Source organism: Epinephelus fuscoguttatus, linkage group LG15, assembly GCF_011397635.1.
Source record: "Epinephelus fuscoguttatus linkage group LG15, E.fuscoguttatus.final_Chr_v1".
Classification (NCBI taxonomy): Eukaryota; Metazoa; Chordata; class Actinopteri; order Perciformes; family Serranidae; genus Epinephelus; species Epinephelus fuscoguttatus.
In genome coordinates, this window is record NC_064766.1 from 8,900,723 (window position 1) to 8,920,851 (window position 20,129).

Here is a 20,129-nt window from a genome sequence, read left to right on the forward strand (position 1 = left end):
TTTTATAAAATGACTATAATATTTTGTATGATAAATGTGTATCTGCCATGTAACAAGGAACACACCTGTCAAATCAACCCATCCTCCCCTCTCGTCAAATGCCAATGCTTGGTCAATTGCCCTCAGAGTCCAGTGTTGGGAAGGTTACTTTTGAAATGTTCTAGGTTAAAGATAACCAGTTATCCTGTTAAAATGTAAAAAGTAATGCCACTTTTTAATCACTACATCAAAGTAATGTAACTTATTATATTTGATTACTTTTTGATTGTTTTTCTAACAAATGTTTTAAACAGGGCAATAAAGCTGAAAAATGTCTGGAAATAGACTATGTCAAAATTCATGCAAGGTGAAAAGATGGAAAGCAACAGAACGAATGTTTTACTCTACATATAAACTTTTTACTGAAAAGAACATATTTAGATGCAGCCCCTTTGTAATTGCCAACATTTGGATTAGTAACTGTAATTTAATTACATATTTTTTTCCCCAGTAGCTGATTACAACTAGTTACTTCCCAAAACTGTCAACATAGTAGTATAAAGAGCAGGAAAGTCCGAGTAGGGTGGCTGGGAGTGGTTTTGGATGGGTCAAACACCAACAGAATTTTCAACCAAGAGACATTTGTTGGTGTCCTGTATGAAACCCAGTGTTATTAGTGAGTTATTTTACAACAAAGTGTAGTACCTCACATATGTGGTGTATTTTATCTGACATACATGACCTTACATTATGTTAAGAAAACATAGTTCTTTTAAGCCAAACATGATCTGTAAACCTAACCACATAGCCTTATTTTGTTGCCTAAACCTAAAGAGGTAAACCTAAGAATGATGTAAACCTAAATTGGAGGTTTATTTTGAAATAAGACTGTATGTATTTAATAAGCAGAATGGCACATTGCCCACGAAAACGGAACTTTATTTTGAAAAGATAGGGAGCAGGCAATGAGACATTGGCGTTCAAAAGTGGCGCTTGCAAGGTATTTACAGAGCATCATAGTTTGACATGCAGGGCCACAGACCAAGCATCGGTATTTGAGGAGTTGGAGAATGTGTGGATCAGATGTAAAAACACTTAATTTGAGCCCAGGTTCTTCAAAGTAGTGCTTAAGTACAGCACAATATTACATGTGCTTAGTTACCTTCCACCATTACTAGCCTTTGGATTTTTGTGCTCTCTCATTACAAAACTAGGAGTGTTAGGGATCATTTACATTTATCACCGCTTGTAAAACACGAGGTCAGGGGCTGGGAACTACCTTTGTGCCAACTTTCAGGGGCATGGAGGAAGGTTGAACCTGATGTTGCTACACGACTATAACCAGCACCAAATCATACTTACTAGAAATCGCAAGTTTGGAGCTGATTATCCTCCAAGCCAAAAAGAAATCAAGTGGAGCTAAGGCTGGGGAAGGAAGAACAAGTAGAAACATCATTGCAGCAAAGTGGTTTATGACAAATATGAGACGTAGGTAAAGAGATTAAAAGCACTGATGTGCAAGAGAGGCTACCAATTGTTTATGGTAATTATATCAGTCTATCACAACTAATTTGACCATGACAGTTGATGGTTGAAAAATGCTGCACATAGCACCTTTCACTTTAAAGAGCCTGACAGGGAGAGCTGCCTCACTAACTCGGGCAATGAGCCAATATAACCATTAAACACCACGACAGAAATAGGCCACGGTAGTCGCCAACAGTAAGCATTCTGTTATTGTTATCTTTACTGTTTCTCAATCCATCCTGACAGCCTTACCATCCTTTGGGGAAGGAAACGGCAGTCACTGGTGATTATAAAGCCCCCACCACTCCCACTTCATCCAGGGAGCCAAATTATGCCTACATTAATATTTCATATTACACAGGACTTGCAGAGAAACCGCATGTGTACTCAGCCCTTTGTCTTCATGTCAAATGAAATGTGCTCGGCAATCATCAGAGGGTGAGGTGAGGTGGTGAGAGGAGGGGTCGACGGCATGAGGAGAGGAGGAGAAAGGAAGGGGTGGAGGGAGATGAGAGGAGCGGATGGGGGGAAGGAGACAAGGGAGGAAAAGGAGGATAAGAAGGGAAGCCAGGAAAAGAGTGGAGAGGTGAGGGGGAAGAAGAAGAAAGATCAGGTGGGATGAATAAAGGGAAGAGAATATATGGGTGAGAGGAAGGATGAGGCAAGAAGAGGAGAGGAGTGAGGAGATATGAAAGCTTTGGAAAGTTAAGATGAAAGGCAGCTAGAGCAAAGAAAAAGTAAAGGGGAGGAGGAGAAGGGAGGAAAAGAAATACCTTGGTGCTTTAAATAATGTAAAGAGGTGAAGGCGTATGCTGGGCTGAACAAAGGACAAAGAGGTTTGTAATACGTGTGAGAGCAAGTCAGAGAACAGTGGTGATATTTTTAGTTTGCTTTTAATTATCAGATAATTTAAATAATTATATATTCAAGAGACAATGCAGTAACACATTGATGGTCCTATAGATCTACTTGAGTAACAAAGGTGAGTTCCCATCAAAGAAAACATAACGATAACCACGATATAGCTTCAGGAGGACCATAAAACAAATGTCCTGTGAGAAATCCCCATAAGCTAATGAAATAGAGGCCAGCTAGAAGAGCAGGTGGGACTTTGGCTTATTATAGCTGCAATGTGTAAGCTTACTGTGTGTTAATTACCATGTCTCCATTTCTGTTTCTTCATATGTAAATACAGAAGCTACAATGTGTTAGTATGACAGCTTTTACGCATTTGTTCTAAGCTGGACTAAAACACATCTTGAAGGTACTGTCACTGAACGCATAGCAATGAAACTAACTCTTGCTCAGACAAAGTTCTCAAAATGTTGTCAATGAAAATGGTTATTTTACATAAAATGCATATACTATGCAGGATTTTCCTGAAAAAAAAAAACAACCAAAAAAAAGACATATAGACTCATACAAAGGTAATTACTACAAAACTTTTTAAAAGGTAGTGACCACATGCCAGATTGCCAGAAGCATTCATCCAAGAGGAAGCTAAGAATATCGCACACACAGTGCCAAAAAATGCAAATATAGTGAGGATGAAATGCCAAGCAGCAACCCAGTCTCATACTGAAATCGTCAAAATCAGGTGCTTGGTCAGTGACTTCCGGCATCAAACGCTGGCGGAAAAAAACATCCTTTCATTTTGGCATGATATGTGGCAGGTTGCCGACGACATCAAGGGGAAACGTGGCAGGACAACAACGAAAGTTAAGGTGGCAGAAGTCCAACTGAGGCGGGTGGGAGGGATGGTGGATGGGTACAAAACCACCGACACCAACCACGTGTGTGTGTTGGCAAAATGTAACCATGTGCATTTGTTGTTGAAGGGAAAAATATGTCAATTTGCGGTGGTGTGCTAAGGTAGTGCATTTATTTTGAGAGACTGAATGCAAACTATACATTTCCTGTGAAAATGGAAGTGTCTTTTGAAGACTAACAATGCATGCAACAGGCACAAGTTGACAAAGCATCCCAGAACGTCAACAACCAATGCACCCAGGGTACCTCGCACATCATATGTGGACTTGAAAAGTCCATGACTAAACGTTGATATGTGACCAGATCGGAGTGAGAATGTGTTGCCAGTGGACGCTGGGGTTGGCGTTTACTTTTGCTGGTGATAGTGCTAACAAACAGTATTCCAAAATTCTTGCTTAGTGAAGCGTACCATTAAGGCTGAGTGATTACCGCAGTGGTGTGCGTCTGCGAGTCTGGCAGGCACTTTGTCACAGGTTTTTGCCCCTCTTGAGCCCTTTTTTTTTAAAATGTTTGCTCTTTAAATAAAGCATAAAAAAATTGTCTATGTCTGAATGGAGGTCGCTAAACTGGCAGTGGATTATAACTGGACTTGACTAACACCCTAACTGTTCCTATGGGCAGAGGAAATATGCAAAAACACTTATTCAGAAAAAGAAAAAAAAAACACCACCATCCTTTGAGGCCTCCATACTCTCCTTCCTCTTTTGTCCTTGACGAGTGTCCCTCCCGCTCTGTCCCAGACAATGTCTGTGCTGTTATGGACTTTGTCAATGTGACCTACCAAGTCTCACTGAAGACTGAGAACAAGAAGGTCGGCAAACAACACTGTTGCACCAGAGACAAGTAAAAAGGGGCCATGCAGTTGTCATACTGACCTTAAAGTGGTCTTAACTAGGTCTTCAAAGCTCGCAGTGCAAAATGCATGGCATGCTTAAGGTGTGAAAGAGGCCAGGGTTACTGTACTGTAGGTAGACCAGCTCCTGATGGTAATGGCTGTCTTTCACCCATATTATTTTTGTACAAAACAGCTTAATCTATCACTGTGGATATGCAAATGTAGTTAAATGTATCTCAAAGGTCGATCTGTCTAGTCTTCTCGGTCGCTGATCATAATGCATCTGATTCCATCATTTATTTCTTATCAGCAGAATTTTGATTTGTATGGATCAGTCTGAGTTCGATATAAGTTTAGAGTCACTATCGATTGGACCATGGTTAAACTGAGTTAGAGAAAAGTTCAAGGCTAAGTTTGCCTAAATGTGGCAGATTATGTGTGCCATTCACCTCCTGGTGATCTTAAAATGTACGGAATAAAAAGAAGGAGAAAATCATGTACTTTTAAGTTGTGAATGTGAATAGATGTGATTAGAAAAGTGCATCACAGTTTAGGCACCGTGATTGGTTCAGTGATTGGTTGGAGGCTTTGAAGTGTCTTGTAATGTTGGGTTTGTGGTGCCAAAGATAGTAATTTTCATTTTGAAGTCTGTTATTTGACCTTCTTTATATGCTGGAAATACACACATAAAGAAAGTACTAGTATTGTTGTAAGGAATGTCTTAGAGGATTTATATCCTGGCTGCTGGTGTCCATGCAAGATGTCTGATTCTGCAACAATGAAATATAATTTTTACTGGTACATACACTTACCACATCAGCAACCACAAGTACCAGTGAGAGATTTTTGTGAATTTTCAAGTAACAGAAAACTGCTGACACCTCTGGCCCAAATGTCCTCTTTCTGGCTCTTAGGAGAGGTGAAGAGGACTGAAAAATCACAAATTATTTTATCCTTCAGTAAAAGGAGCACTTGCTTTGTGATGATTATTTTTCAGAGTTTCATGGCAATCCATCCAATTGTTTTTGAGTCATTTCAGTCTGGACTGGATATAAGTGGTTGACCAAACTGGGTCATATGTTCCCAGGGTCCTAGCCTTATGTTGAGGTTTGAGTGTGTGTCTCTTGATATAAATCAGCACTGCAAGAGACTTGAACCCCGGGCTCCAGTGGGAAAGCCAGTGTTGAATTTTTGCATACATGTTATTCTCATAAACTTGCATTAATAAATTAAATATAAATAGTTGACATATATGGTTGCAATGATACATTATAAAAAATGACCATATAGATATTTTTAATGTATGTACATACACAATTTTTAATTTGGCTATTTCTATATAATGTTATAAACTTATAACTTCATATATTCAGAGGATGTATGCATGTGATGATAATATATTGCCTTATAAGTAACATATATGGCAATATCACTCTTGACATAGAGCCATAATATTTCTGTATGGGTCCAAATGCAACCCATTCAGCCACCATGGACATATCAATTTCTAAAGTCAAGAAAACTGTCTTGCCTGCAAATCTGAGGGCATGGTTTTCAAAGAGAAGGACATCAGCAGGCTTCAAGCTGTAGGTGGGTTATTTCAACATTTTGATCAAAGGAAAAATACAATGAACGTTTGACCAAGGGAGGAACCTTGCTGAGAACATAAAACCATTTGAAAGGTCTCCGTAATGTGTCATGTTAAGAGGACATTGAGCTGGAGAACACAGGACCATGGAAACATAGGATTCTGGGAACACAGATACACTCCAACCAATCCACCCACTGCACTGCTATCCTTGGAGCCACACAGCTAGCGTCACTAAAAAGTGACAGGTGTGGCAGAAATCTATTTGCGCTAACAGGGCAAATTTACAGAATCCGGCTCATGCAAATATGAATCAAATCAAGTAATACCCTGTGGGCCTTAGCCCCGCTGAAACAAATCCCTTTATGTCCGAGATTGTGGGACCCACAGCAAACAATGAAAGCCATAAATCAAGCCTGTCAAGACAAATGGCACATCCCCCATATAACTTTGATAACATACAGGTGGCACTGGGTTCATCCCATTGTCCATAAATGGGGATGATGTCACCAACAGATGGGACTTCTCTCATTGAGGACAAAGAAACACATGGATATGCACATACGCACACACAAGTGATGACAAAGTGACTGATAGATGTTTTTAAACAAATGTGATTTATGCTTGAGGTACAAAACTGTAGGCATTGGGAAAAAAGACCTTTTCCTTTCCGCGAGTCTGTATTGGCGACCACTTAGAGCTTCATGCTTGTTAATTACACAGACACACACACACTTGACAGGGAGATACTAGCTGATTGGTTGGCTGATTAACACTAGCTTGCCTGCTGGTTGAGTGTGCTCCCATCACGGGGAGATTGCTGCAGCCTCTTGTTAACCCTCATTGTATGAAACAACCCAGTGGCTCACCTTCAAGCACACTTACCAGCCTCTTATTCCCAAACCTCTCTCACTATCAACAATTATGTGTGTGTGTGTGTGTGTGTGTGTGTGTGCTTCTGTGCCCTTGCGTGTGAGTGTGTATCCCTGTCCCTCTCACTAGCTAGGAAGTTAGCAGCAGCAGCTTCGAGAGCGCTTCAATATCCTCTCCCCCTAACCTGATTATTAATTACAGTCTGCCTCTAGCTGACCGCAGCCCAAACACTGTCTAACACTGTTACCAAGGAAACCGACACAAAGTCATTCACAAACAAGATTCAGGAAACACAGATTTAAGCACACTCACAGCACAGCAGTTGCTCAGATTTCTTAGTATATTCGTGTCTGTGTTAGTCATTGTGCTCAAAGTATTTTAATCAACGTGCATGCCGATCAAAAGTTCTTCACATGGTGAAAAGTGCTGATGTGTAAGTGACACCTGTAACGTGCTTGGCATCATCTCAAAAGCACCATAACTCACTAAACACTCAAGATGAAACCCATCATCTGGTTGCAAAATCATAAGTTGATCTAAGTGACTGAGTGCCAGAAAGTCAGTCATGCCTGAGCTGTGCGGCACTCAGCAGTAATCAACCTGGAGCTGTGCCTGCAGTGAGGCTGAGGGACATCACTCTTTAAATGGGCTTCTGGCAATCAGCTGTGTGTGTGTGTGTGTGTGTGTGTGTGTGTGTGTGTGTGTGTGTGTGTGTGTGTGTGTGTGTGTGTGCTTGTATCACACTTGTGTTGAAATGGAGAGCGGATTAAGTACTTGCCAGCAGCAAAATATGGCTTATAATGCTACACAAGTGTGTCCTGTGTTATTTTAGTACTGGCCATACGGTGCTGTGTTGCACTCAGTGACACACACGCACTCACACACACAGTCTGCAAAATGCTTACTGTGTGATGTCAGCCAAGTGTCAGACATCACACAGCTTTCAGAGGAGCCTCTCATCTGCCAATAACAAACATGAGCTCAATCTGTAGTAATAAATTCAAAGACATATTAAAGTTACCCTGTGGAAAGTGTTTTGTGTGTATCCTTGTGTTAACCCCCCTTTCTTTTTTAAAACCTGCATTATCCTCATGTACATGCACTGGATACAAACTACACTGGTACCACCGTCATACAAACATTGCTCCATACCACTCCTAGTGGTCAAAAACTCCCATTTTGAGATACGGGACTACGCCATATTCACATCAACCAGTGCACACATAGGATACGACAATTGCCACTGTGGCAATTTACCAGAAATTATAAACCACTCTGTATTGTGCAGGCCTTCAGAGTCGCTCAAACTGGGCTAGTATTCAGAGTCTCATCATGATGCTGTTTTCCACTTAAATTCCCCTTGTGCAGCTCTGTAGCAGTTTCGTATTCATTCACCATTATACAACTAAAAAACCAGCTGTTATAATGGCTCACTTCATCCGACTTTAGAAAAGGGAGTGAGAATATCTCAGCAGACAATAATATTTAGTTCACTGCTCCATGTTCTGTGCTCTTTATGCCAGACTGTGCATAATTGTGTTACCTTGGTGCCAATAGGTCTTAATTTCAGTCCTGCTACAGGATACCTACTCAAGATAGAGCCTTTTTTCATGTCAGACATTTGTCATAACAGGAAATCAGAGGTGTACCTAAAAGCATTAAGTGTGGCCCCGTTGCATTTAAGTGTCTAGTAAGCCATGCCTGTGAGCAAGCATAGGGGAGACCGGGGTAAGATGAGTCACTTTTCATATTCAGGATCACTTCATCAAGGCTATTATAGTTTTGTTGCAAACTAATATACTATGTGCATATATTTCAGGATGTTGTGCATCCCTACAAACAAACAGAATGAGTGTAAACATAACTGTTTTGATAATATAACATGTCCAAAAAAAGTGGTCTTGTGGCACAACTTACCCCGTGTCTGGGGTAAGTTGAGCCATCTCCCTCCTTCCCTCCCCCTGCCCTCCCTCTTCCCCCCTCTTCCCCCCACCTCACCTTCCCTCCTCCCCCTCTCTCCCTCCCTCCCTGGGTTAAGATATTCCAGTTATACATGTCTGTACTGAATTAAATAAGACGCTTATTCAAATCCATGTGAATTTTTATTTATAATACACAATTCAACAGGTACAAATCTTTTTTTTAATTATTATTGCATATAGCAACATTTTAACATAGGCCTGAGAATGCCTTAAAGTGTGCTTAGCAAGAGAACCATAACAGCTGTGTTTTTGGAAAGAAAACACAGAACTAAATCCGTAAACGTGAATCCTAGTTTGGTGTCCTTGCTGACAGGAGGGCCTCCTTCATCCTCTCTAAACTCCTCCCTCCATCTTACTCTCGTTCCATCCACCACCCTCCCTCCTTCCATCCATATCCCACCTGCCCCTTTACTCAATATTCCACCTGTCCAGGTTGCAGGGGAATACAAACTGCTGGGACTCTGCGGTTTGCAGAGTTTTGCAATTACATCGCTTCTTGGGAAGAATCCCTCATCTTTCTCATTGAAAGTAAAGTTTGGTTTACCATATCCAGCTTTGCCTCTTCTCAGAAACTTACGGCTCAACTTACCCCTGTTCAGATTGCTCAACTTACCCCATAGCTACCATATTGACTTTATTAGCCCCCACAGCTAAAATGGTGCACTTTCATGCTAGCTGTACTACCTCATTTTGTAGTAGATACCACAATTGATGTATAAAACAAATTAAAAATGATCTATTTTGGTCTAAACACAGTCCCCATGAAACTTATGACAGACTAAATTCACTTTCATGAGTGAAAAATGCTTTTTTGGACATAAATCTCTAACCACTTAACCCATGTGGTTCTTACCTTCACAGACTCCATAAAATGATGCCTTCCTCCTAAATATTTGGTCACATGCTCAATTTTATTTACGGTTTCCTAGCAACAAGGGGTGGCTCAACTTACCCATTGGCTCAGCTTACCCCAGTCTCCCTACAGAGCCCTAGAAGTGAAATACATCAATGCCACACTGACATCATTAATGCTATTAGTTACACCTGTGCTTTTCCTGCTGTGACATTTGGTGTATGTATCCTTAAGTGTCAAAGGAGTTGTGATTTAATTCTGTGGTCAGTTCTAAATGCACTATTGTCCTGGCATGTATGCTCTACCACCTACTTTGCCACAGTGTTTTCATTTTACCAAGTGATAAAATGTCCCTTTTTGAAACCTCTAGTTCAGCTCCTGTTTTCTTTGTAAGTTGTTTCATTTTGCTTTGAAAAAGTCACATGTAAAGGGTTGATTCTCTGAAATTCATCAAGCTGCCACATTGTGCTGATTGCTATTAAAATGACTTGCCTGAGTAGCTGCCTCTGAAACTTTGATTTAGTCACTTCAAAGTGCTTCTTCATGTGGTGTTCTATTATTTTGTCCGCCCCCCTGTTGAGTTTGGAACAGAGCACAGTCAAAGCCAATATGCTGCTGGAGATAAAAGAATAGATATATAGATAGTGAACAGATTGGGGAATAAGTGATGATGGCAGGGGAAATGTAAAGTAAAGAAAGCAGATACAGTTAATTCAGTCACTCCTTTCATTTCTGTCCACAAGGGGGAGTGAATGGGACTGCTGGACTCAGGCAATTATGCCTTCACATCATGACAGATGGAACCAGGGGGTTTGTAGGGTGGGCTGCGGTTTCCTCATTGGTAAGAGGGATTAAATGCTAGAAACAGGGGAGGGGAACCTTCATCTTAAAAGGGGAGGGATATATGGTGAGTGCGGGACACAGAGCTAATGGCAAGACAGTTGATTGGCTGTGAGTGCCGGCCAATGAGTGTAAGAGAAGAATAAAGCGACTTGAATGGCAATTAGAAAGTCTCGTCTATTAGCAGCTGGGGGAAGGGAGTGATGAAACAAGGGTTAATATGAGTTGAGTTTGTGGTTTGGTACTGAATGAATGAATGAACAGATGGAATGAATGAATGTGTTAAATGAAGGCCCTCATGAGTACAGTAAAAATCTCTATGTGTGTGTTCAGGGAACAAATATGCAAAGTACATAAAAGTAGTTTTCATATATACAATGTATGTAAATGTATTTTGTACTTATAAGAAATCAAATAATTACCATGACATCATTAACACAAAGCCATTAACAAAACAAACAACCTTCCTACTTCCAGATTATTGCATTTCAGCTTCTTTCTGTCATATACACCTCTCTGTCTCTCACTATGCCTCCTTGCTCCTTTTCTTGGTGAGGTAGCTCTGGTAGTAGAAGTTACTGAAGAGAGCGATGAGGCTGAAAGAGTAGGCACACACAACCATGTTCATGGAGTCAGGGAAGTCACAGTCGGCAAACAGGTTGTAGGTGGTGTGGATGGTTACGATGAAAAACTGGACCTGTATGGGAGACAGACAGACAGACAGACAGACAGACAGACGAGAGAGAGTGTGACAAATCAAGTGGGAGACTGTCTGGGCTCTCTTGGTACAAGTGGACACAGACAAACCTGGCAATGTAGAGAAAACAGATCAACACCTACTCCTACACAACAGCCTGTGTAAAGACATAAAAAGTTCCTCACCAAAAAGAAAGGAAAAACAAGCTCCCAGATCGAAACAAAATTTAATATACAAAAAACATCATGACATTCCCAAGGAAGGAGCAAAATATATAATATACTAAAGTATGTAGCCTCATGCAGTTGCATGTGTTTATTGTATAGTAAATATAGTACATATGTTCAAACACTTTGTCGCCCTTTTTTTAAATTTGGAATACTTGCACATTCAAAATATTACACAAAATGCTCTAACAATACTTAATGATGTTCATGCCAGTAAAGCAGATTTGAGTGTGAGTTTGAGACAGGAACAAAGAACCTACAAGGCAATGGTCACATGACAGACAGAGATGGTCGAAGCCATCAGTACAAAGAGTGCTCAAGTGATGAGGTTTTTCTGTAGGCCGACATTGAAGTTAGCATCACTCTGGTTGGGCTGTGGAAATACATATCTGATTGGCTTATGAAAAAAAACACAATTGTAACTAAGTTATGTATAAACTGATGGCATTACACTGTGAAATACACAATGATGTAGTAATAGTTACCAGAACCAATGGCAGACAGCTGGCAGTAATAAGCTAGACAGTTAGCTTTTGAACATGTTGGTCTTGCAGGCTGTAGCGGTTCATCAAGTGCCTCTCAAAGAAAGTGGCATTTAGTGTCAGCACTTGTGTTAAAGTAACACACTTGTATGGAGTAAATATTGATTTTATATTATTGAGCACTAACTAATGAAAGAGTGATTCTGTTGCTAGTTCATGCTAGCTTTCCACAGCAAAAACATGTTGAGCTAGCATGAGCACATGAGAGGAGCAGGTGTGACTACTAAAATGACAAGTGTCACGACTGTTTAGCTGTCAGTGCCTAACATACGCTGTAGAATAATCGATATCCATATGTCTTGTAGAGCCACTATGGTGTTCAGTTGGGTTGAGTGTTCAGGGCATAAGCAGGAACCATGTGTATGAACGAACATGATGGACGTTGTGCATCTATCAACCCCACTCCACACACACCTCCCCTTCCAATGTAGTTAATAATTACCTCTGAAAGAAACAAAAGAAACGACCTCATAAGTACAGAGAGAAATACAATCTCCAATCAGCTCAACTATCTCTGCTTCAGTTCATCAAATTGTGAAGCCAACTGTTAATGAAGGCTTAGGGGTCATCTCCAAGGTCAGCACAATTATTGTTACATAATGGCGGTCAGCCACCGTACTGACCTATATATACTGCAGACACATAGAAGCAAAGAAAACCCTACAGGATGCATTGTTTCATCATCAACCCTAAGTAGAAAACAGATGGTCCAGTAGTTAGCTGGGGAGCATCAGTGCTGCTAATCTGTCTAGCTGTGCTAGCAGCCAATCAGAACAATGACGGACCAAGCAGGAGGCCTCATGTTAGGCTTGTCAAATTTGAATACTTAGAGCTCATGGAACATGCTTTTTGGACATACACCAGTCTGAATAGAAGTTTATATACAGAAGGAAAGACTTGCCAACACAGGGGCGATTCTAGGATCAGAGGTTTAGGGGTGCTGAGCACCCAGAGAGCTGCCCGGCCAGGCAAGATGAATTTCACTGTTGTGTACATTTTAACGCAATTTCATTCCCACATTTGTGAAAGACAAGCACAACACTTTTTGGGAAAGTCTGTGACTAAACCATCAAATCTGATAAAGGTTATTTAAATGCTGAGCCACAGCAAAAGAGGAATGGATTGGAATCATAAAAGAAACATATTGTAACCCTAATTTCTGGGGGAGGATAACTCATTGTGATACAGCAGCTCCTCAACATATACATAAACAGTACGTATGTTTCCGTATGGAGTAAACCAGTCCCCTATAGTGAGTACCAAAAATACCAAAAATGGACCTTGGACTTATTTTTTGGACTTTTATTTGAAATGCAATGCACAACATGTAACATTAACACATTAACAGTAATTGACTTTTTCAATGTTTGTCTCTGCCTTTTTCCTTCTTGTCTGTATTATATAATACAAATACATAAATAAAAATACACTTCAAAAAAGAAAAGTGCTTGAAATCTACAAAATAATAATAATAAATACACACAATAGGAATTATAATGTTAATGGGCATCCAGTCAGTTAGCTGGTCAGTAGCACCTTGGCTTTAATATTAACACATGCACATGACACAACAGCTAGCTTCTCTCATTCCAATTCAAACAGAGGACAGTGATACTGACCACCTGTAACGTCTCCTAGCTAGAAAAAAGGTCAGCTAACTCCTACCTAACAACATAAACAGTGACCTACGATTAAATGCAGCAAAAATGAGGACTGGTAATGATAATAATGTGTTGGTATTGAGTGGTAGAAGTTAAGAAATGTTCCACATATCCTGGTTTAAGCCAGGTACTTACACCACTACTGCAAATCATCCACTCTGGAAGGCAGCGCATTGCTCTGTGCAGATAAAGCGCTCAGAGTCTGAGTCGGTGAAAGGTGGGAGGGATGAGGTGCTGCTGTGTTTTTGTTGTTAAAATAGTATGTTGCAACCAGGTACTGTATGGTTTTGACACTTTTCTAGCTTGTTAACCCTATGGGCCCTAGGCGTTTTTAGGGTATTTTTACTGCCTTTACTTTTAAGCTCATATCACAGTCATTATAAAGGCTACATACACATGCTATATCTTGTTTTGTTTTTTTTCAGGACAATCTGGGCTAACCAGATTTGCCATCATTTCATGTCCTACTATGTGCCTGTATTTTATATTAATTTTTATATCAATGAAAAAAAACAAATCTGTGTGACTAAATTCTTACATTTTTACATGTATCTCACCATAGCAAGTTGGAAAATTACATATTCTGCCATATATGAAGAGGGGAGACTCTCTGGAATCTGGCAATATAAGAACCATGATGGTGGGACATTCTGTCACTTCACAGCTGTCCAAAACATGTGGTTTGTGCCAGGCGGACATGATTGCCAGCATTTTTTCACTATTGCAAGAAATTCCATTGACTCATTCACAAGTCAAAAATGTGTTTTATCTGAAAGAAACATGCAATATTTACATCTAAGATCATAGAAAAATAGTCAACCAAGTGCAATGATGTCCTCCAAGATAATATTTGCCACTTCGTTTGCAGTAAACAAAGTTTATTGTTGTTTCTCAGTTTCGGTTATATACTGGTGGGGGTCACATGGTGACTACGGCCCTGTCAGCATGCATAATTAGGCTGCAGTTGTCTGGGTGCTCAAAGGTGAAGTGGCTGGTCTTGTCATACAAAGTTTGATGGAGTGTCAACTGGACAATATGGAGATATTTGCATCTTGAAAGCCGGACTACAAATGTGGATAGACAGGGAGAAACACACGCAAGCCTAAGACGTGGTAAGATACGATATTCCTCACTATATGAAGTGACTGATAACAAGATGGATTGTAAAGAAATTCGTCAGGTTTTTATTTTGTAGACAATTAATCTGGATTTAAAGCATGATGAGATGACAGTACAGTGATGTGTGTGGTATCATTGGAAAGCTCTGCTCCAGTGCTTTCATGTGATATGTGTGGCATTTCGTTGCATTCGCGAGTAATCCATCCAACAGTACTGTGTGTGCAAAGCTATAAAGCTCTGTTATTCATGATTTTAGTGTAAATTTATCATTTTTTCCGCTGTGAAAACACTGGACTACCGACAAGTGCTTGGCCTTGTCAGAAAGCTACAATTCAGCTGTTTCGCGTGATATGCGTGGCTTCTAGCTATAACGCACGGTCTCGGAGAAAATCAATAGAGAAGAACAGGTGTGAATTTGGACGCACTATGCGTCGTTCGGGCCCATAAAAGGGACATCCAGTAAAAAAAGAATTTAAAAAAATCTCTCAAATTTTAGGGGTGCTGGGATTCAATTTAAGGGTGCTTCAGCACCCCCAAAAATGGGCTAGAAACGCCTATGTGCCAACATCATAATTTTTTACAAACAGGATGCTGAAAGTGATATATTTTATTCAAATGTGCCTAATTATCTTTATGCTACAGGTGGAACTAAAGACTGTTGCTTAACAAGCAAACATAATGCTGAATTATGTTAAAACATAAAAGAGAACTTATCACCAAAATGCATTTTGCTACATTTACATATTAAAGTGCCTCATTTATAGAGACAATGACAGGAATATGATAAGTGATAACATCCTAAAAACAGAAGGAAAGAACTAAGGCCAGTGAGGTACTCACACACACTTGTACTCACACAAACACACAGAGGCGAAATACTGACCAGCTGCAGGGAGGTGAGGTAACGCTTCCACCAGAGGTATTTGGACATGCTTGGTCCCAAAGCCGCCAGGCCGTAGTACAGATACATCACTACATGGACCAGGGAGTTGATCAGACCAATCAGGAAAGCTATGGACAGACACACAAGAAGAGTGTGACACATTATGCCCTTGAGAATTCGTGTCTAAACGTGTGTGTTCTCCAGTAAAAAGACTTCATCTGCACATTCTGTTCAATTTTGGGTGGGTTGGCGTGCACTCACACTGGCCACCAGCCACATATTTAACCCCAGCCCACCAGTTGAAGATCATGGTGGCGTGATGGTAGACGTGAAGGAAGGTCAGCTGACTGTTTTTCTTCCTCAGGATGAAAAATATCTGAAACGCAAAAACACACACGCAGGCACACGGTGAGATCTTGCAGCCATGTCTTCACAGCACTGCAGACACAGAAATGCAGTACATGCATAGGTAAGCATGTTCAAAAAGAAGATATGCCACTTTACTTGAGAGTTGCGGTAAATACTTTAAGTTTTAAATAACAATTCTTACAAATCTAAATAACTTTTTACTCATTTCATACTCACAGTGTCACTGAGCTCTATAACTTTGGAGAAGTAGAACCACCAGCAAACTCTGGCCATCTGTCCAACACGGTGAAAAATATCTTATTAGTCTTTTAAACTGTAATTTAAGGACACACATAGATTTCGTGAGGCACCTTTACAGAATATCACCAAGGTCAAGGCCAATGGAACCTGTTTGTATGGACACATAATGCAAATTCCAGAGTGGATCTTTTTCAAGACATTATTGCATGAAGTACAGTGTAATAAAAAGAGTTACCCTCATGGCCAGTGGGCTGTCACTGTAGTCGACTGGCTGGCACAGCAAACTGTATCTGGCCAACCAGGAAGAGGCTGTGAACTGGAAAGACAAAAGCTGCATTTCACCTCTGCTGTCTCTCAATTAGCACAGGGATCTTTCATCCCATTTTTGTCACACACAAATTGGCTGTAAATGAGTGAAATAAATTCCTGTTTCACTCACAACTCCCACAATGGACAGGGCACATAAATACTGTGGTATCGCCTGAGACTCACATCTGTCTGACCTCCATGCTAAGGAGGATTTTTGTCCTGTTAAAACAGATAATTAATGCCACTTGGGGGCAGTGACCAAAAGCTGACATAGTAACACCTTTGAAGTCGATATTGTTAGTCAACGGTTGCCTGTTTATACATCCAGAAGATATACAGTAACATTAACATTCTTCTGGAATTGTGTTTTGGCCACCTGTAAAATGTAAGTCCAATTCTCTATAGCGAGCTCTATGGCTGCTAAATGTTCTACCACGTTCACCAGCTATGCTAACTTTGTCTGCTGTTTGGTGCTGAGCTGCGGGCAAAGACGGCACGATACAAGAGCTGTGAGACTGAACCAAAAGTGTAAAGTGTCAGTACGCAAACATACAGTACTTTTCAACCTTGAGACCTCAAAAGTAGGAAAATAAAGAGGATAGCCTATCAAAGCCAAAGCGGGAGGTCTGGGTGTCCTGCCTCAGAAAAAAATCAAGATTCAGAGTCTTTGTTTCCTGCAAATCTGGTGACTATTAAAGAATAAAAATGACAAAGTAATAACTACACTGCAGTAGCATTTTTATGTCAAAGACTTTTAATTTTACTTTTAATTCCCAGAAAAGTAAACAGAATAATTCGTCCTTCTGGCATGAATGTATGTAAAATCACTGGCATGAATTAATTCTAATCAGTTTTCATTCAATAATTTCATTGCATCTTACAAAATGCATGCTCCTTTCCTTTAAAGCTCTAAGAAATGGCAATTCTTGTCAGAACAGGAGATGCCAGGAAACATCTGGTGTAGCTGTCTTGTTGTTGTGATGGAAACAGTAGACTTTTAGGGTCATTGCGCTTATACGAGCTGTACACACTGTCAGAAACACAGTGTGATAATGAAAGGGGGAAAAAAGGTGTGAAAATTTGTCATAAATCTGGAGGAATATGGAAGAATTGTGACCTCAGGAGGAAAGCGGAGATGGCAGTGACAATCAAGAGTCTCAAGCCAAGACAATGTGCTAACAGATGCTATATAGCTCTGTAGAGCTAAGCTGAACTGCAGAGTCAAGGTGGTTATTCTCAGTAGGTTTGTCACCGTGAACAACAGCTTTCACATTACACATAGTCAATTGATACATTGTGATTAAAAATAAAGACTTGACATCTTTTTGCACTTGTTTTCATACCAGCTTGGATGATTTATGTCACAGCATCCAGCTTCCCATCTACACCCATCCCTTACAAAGGTTCCCACGTACAGTACAGTCGTACCTCATAGAACATGTATGCAGACAGGCAGACCATGGCAAAGTTGTAAACTATCAGGACGAGTTTAAGGTTAATTGGCTGCCTTTTCTCCATCAGCTTTGGCCCCAACCATACAATGACCAGGTAGCACAGAAAGATACAGCTGATTGGCACAGGAGAGTAGACCAGCGGCCAATTGTCTGTCCTCTTGTCTATATGGAGAGAGATCAAGAGAGATCAAGCAAAGATTGTGCTAATGTGCTAACAGTATATCATCGAACTACATCAGTCATTAGATTAATAACGTGAAAATAAAGACCTGCCTCCATTTTCCAGAATCCCCAGGTAGAACAATTGTATTTTTTGCCACATGGTGAGAGCCTGAAAACCCTGAGCAGGAGCAGGAGAAACTTATATTAGCTCGCAAGTACAAAACTGTTGAAAATGTCATTTGGGCAAGGTGCATTTACACAAATGGCTCTCAAGGCCAAAAATGGAAAATGTATTGATTAAATGTCTCTGACAGGGGAAAAAAGTTTTTCATGCACAATGCAAGCAGAATTTTAAACATAAGATTTTACTGTATTGACTTTATTTTACTTTCCCTGCTCTTTCTTATCTTAGCTGGTACTACTAACGTTCATATCAATTGCAGTTTAATGTTGTATTCTGCAAAGGTGTAGTCAAAGTTGAATCTCCATTTCAGTGGACATTAAAGTTGTACTCTATTGTATTGTACTGTAACAAGGCTTCGGTCCTGCAAACTTAATCACAGCCATGTAATTAGGAAGATAAGTAGTGAAGTAGTGATACAAATTGTAGCAGTTTATAAAAGGATGAAAACAATCGAGCAGAAAATAGTAGAAAAGTATTTCAAAACAGCAGACTTTTTGCATCTTACGTAAAGAATAACACCACTGTGCAAATTTGATTAAACCACTCAGAGATGATCTGGATTATAATTCAAGGATTATGTTCACTAATCCAAACGTATCTCTTGATCATGGATAATAACTAATAATCCCCTTGATGAAGGCTGCCTAATGTGGACGACAGGAGGATGAATTGCCATGTATGATTACCATGTGAAAGTGCTGCCATCTAGTGTTTGCAGATGAACACTTCACACACAACAGGTCAGTTACCCCTCTCCCTCATCTTCCTGTACAGTGTATTTCAGATAGAGCTGAGTTTGCATGTGTTTTTTTGAGGAGCTGAGTGCCCTCTTGTGGTATTGGTCGATTAATCAGCTGGGTTTTGGTCTTCAGTATTGGTTTATGAATGTAGAAATTCCTACACAGTTTTTGGTAATGTCTCTGGGATTTGGGGGGGTATTAATGACCAGCTTTAAATTCTAAAATTATGCACAAATTATGCTTAATGTGCCCTGAAGGTTATTTTTGCCTTTTTTGAATTACATTGGAATTAAATTAATTTATAGGCAAAGAAACATTCTAATAAATGCTGCACGAATAAAGGGATCTAGTTTTTCTACACCAGCACCACATCCTGGCAGTGTGGAGGATGATTTAAACAGCATTTAGGAAGACAAGGTTTACAAGATATGGTGAACGGTTAGATTAATTAATCTTAATGGTAACAATATGATGTAAGAGGCTTCTTTGTGATGGTTGCACGAGGGGAAAGAACTGTAAAAGGTGGATCATCTCTGCCTCAGTAGACGTCTCTTCCTAAACATCTCACAGTGGATCAATGTCTTGAAGCTTCGAGGAACAAAGTCTTTTCAAAAGGGGAAGCTCCTACAGATATTTTTCCATCAATGTTTTATACTCCACCACTGACTATAAGTGAAAGCACTATTTACTATATTGGTAGGAGCAGCGGGCTGTGTGGACAGGGATAAGCAGTTTAGCCTCTCCAGGAGCTTCCTCACTGGGATTTACAAAGGAAAATCCCCAACATGGCCAGGCTTCTAGAACCTGCTGAGTTTTATCCACAAGGTTTAAGAACTACAGTGTTGCTAATTGGAAATCTAAAAGAAAATTTTCAAGACAAATATAGATAGATAGATAGATAGATAGATAGATAGATAGATAGATAGATAGATAGATAGATAGATAGAAATTATTGGTAACTTTAGCAACAAAGACAATAGCCATCTTTGCATTCTGCAGTACTCTACAAGAATCACAGTATACAAAGCTGTTACTGTTCATTCAGTCTGGTGTTTAGACAGAGACCCTACATGCAGATAATCCTGGGAAATTATGACAGCCAATGAGCTTTCAGTTGTATTACCTAGGTTTAACTGAACTGCAACAATCAACATATACTTAAATATTTCATGTTAAATATTCTTTCTTTAGGACCTGACATCTTTAGGAAAGTGACCTTACCTTCATCCTGATGGTGGCTGTTAAGATTTTTTTCTCCTCAGCTCTCCTCAGTCAAAGCATGCTGCATCTCAGTC

At 40.0% G+C, this 20,129-nt stretch overlaps 1 protein-coding gene across 1 annotated transcript; it reads right to left on the reverse strand.

The window, feature by feature from the left end:
• Window positions 1–10,773: 10,773 nt before the first annotated feature.
• On the reverse strand, window positions 10,774–20,061 carry elovl8a (ELOVL fatty acid elongase 8a). The gene is made up of 8 exons (XM_049598001.1): window positions 20,056–20,061; window positions 18,022–18,088; window positions 17,723–17,910; window positions 16,221–16,301; window positions 15,962–16,018; window positions 15,638–15,752; window positions 15,377–15,504; window positions 10,774–10,944 (listed from the first exon to the last, which is right to left on the reverse strand). Exons 1-8 carry the CDS (start codon window positions 20,059–20,061, stop codon window positions 10,774–10,776), a joined length of 813 nt encoding a protein of 270 aa, XP_049453958.1.
• Between the last annotated feature and the right edge of the window lie 68 nt (window positions 20,062–20,129).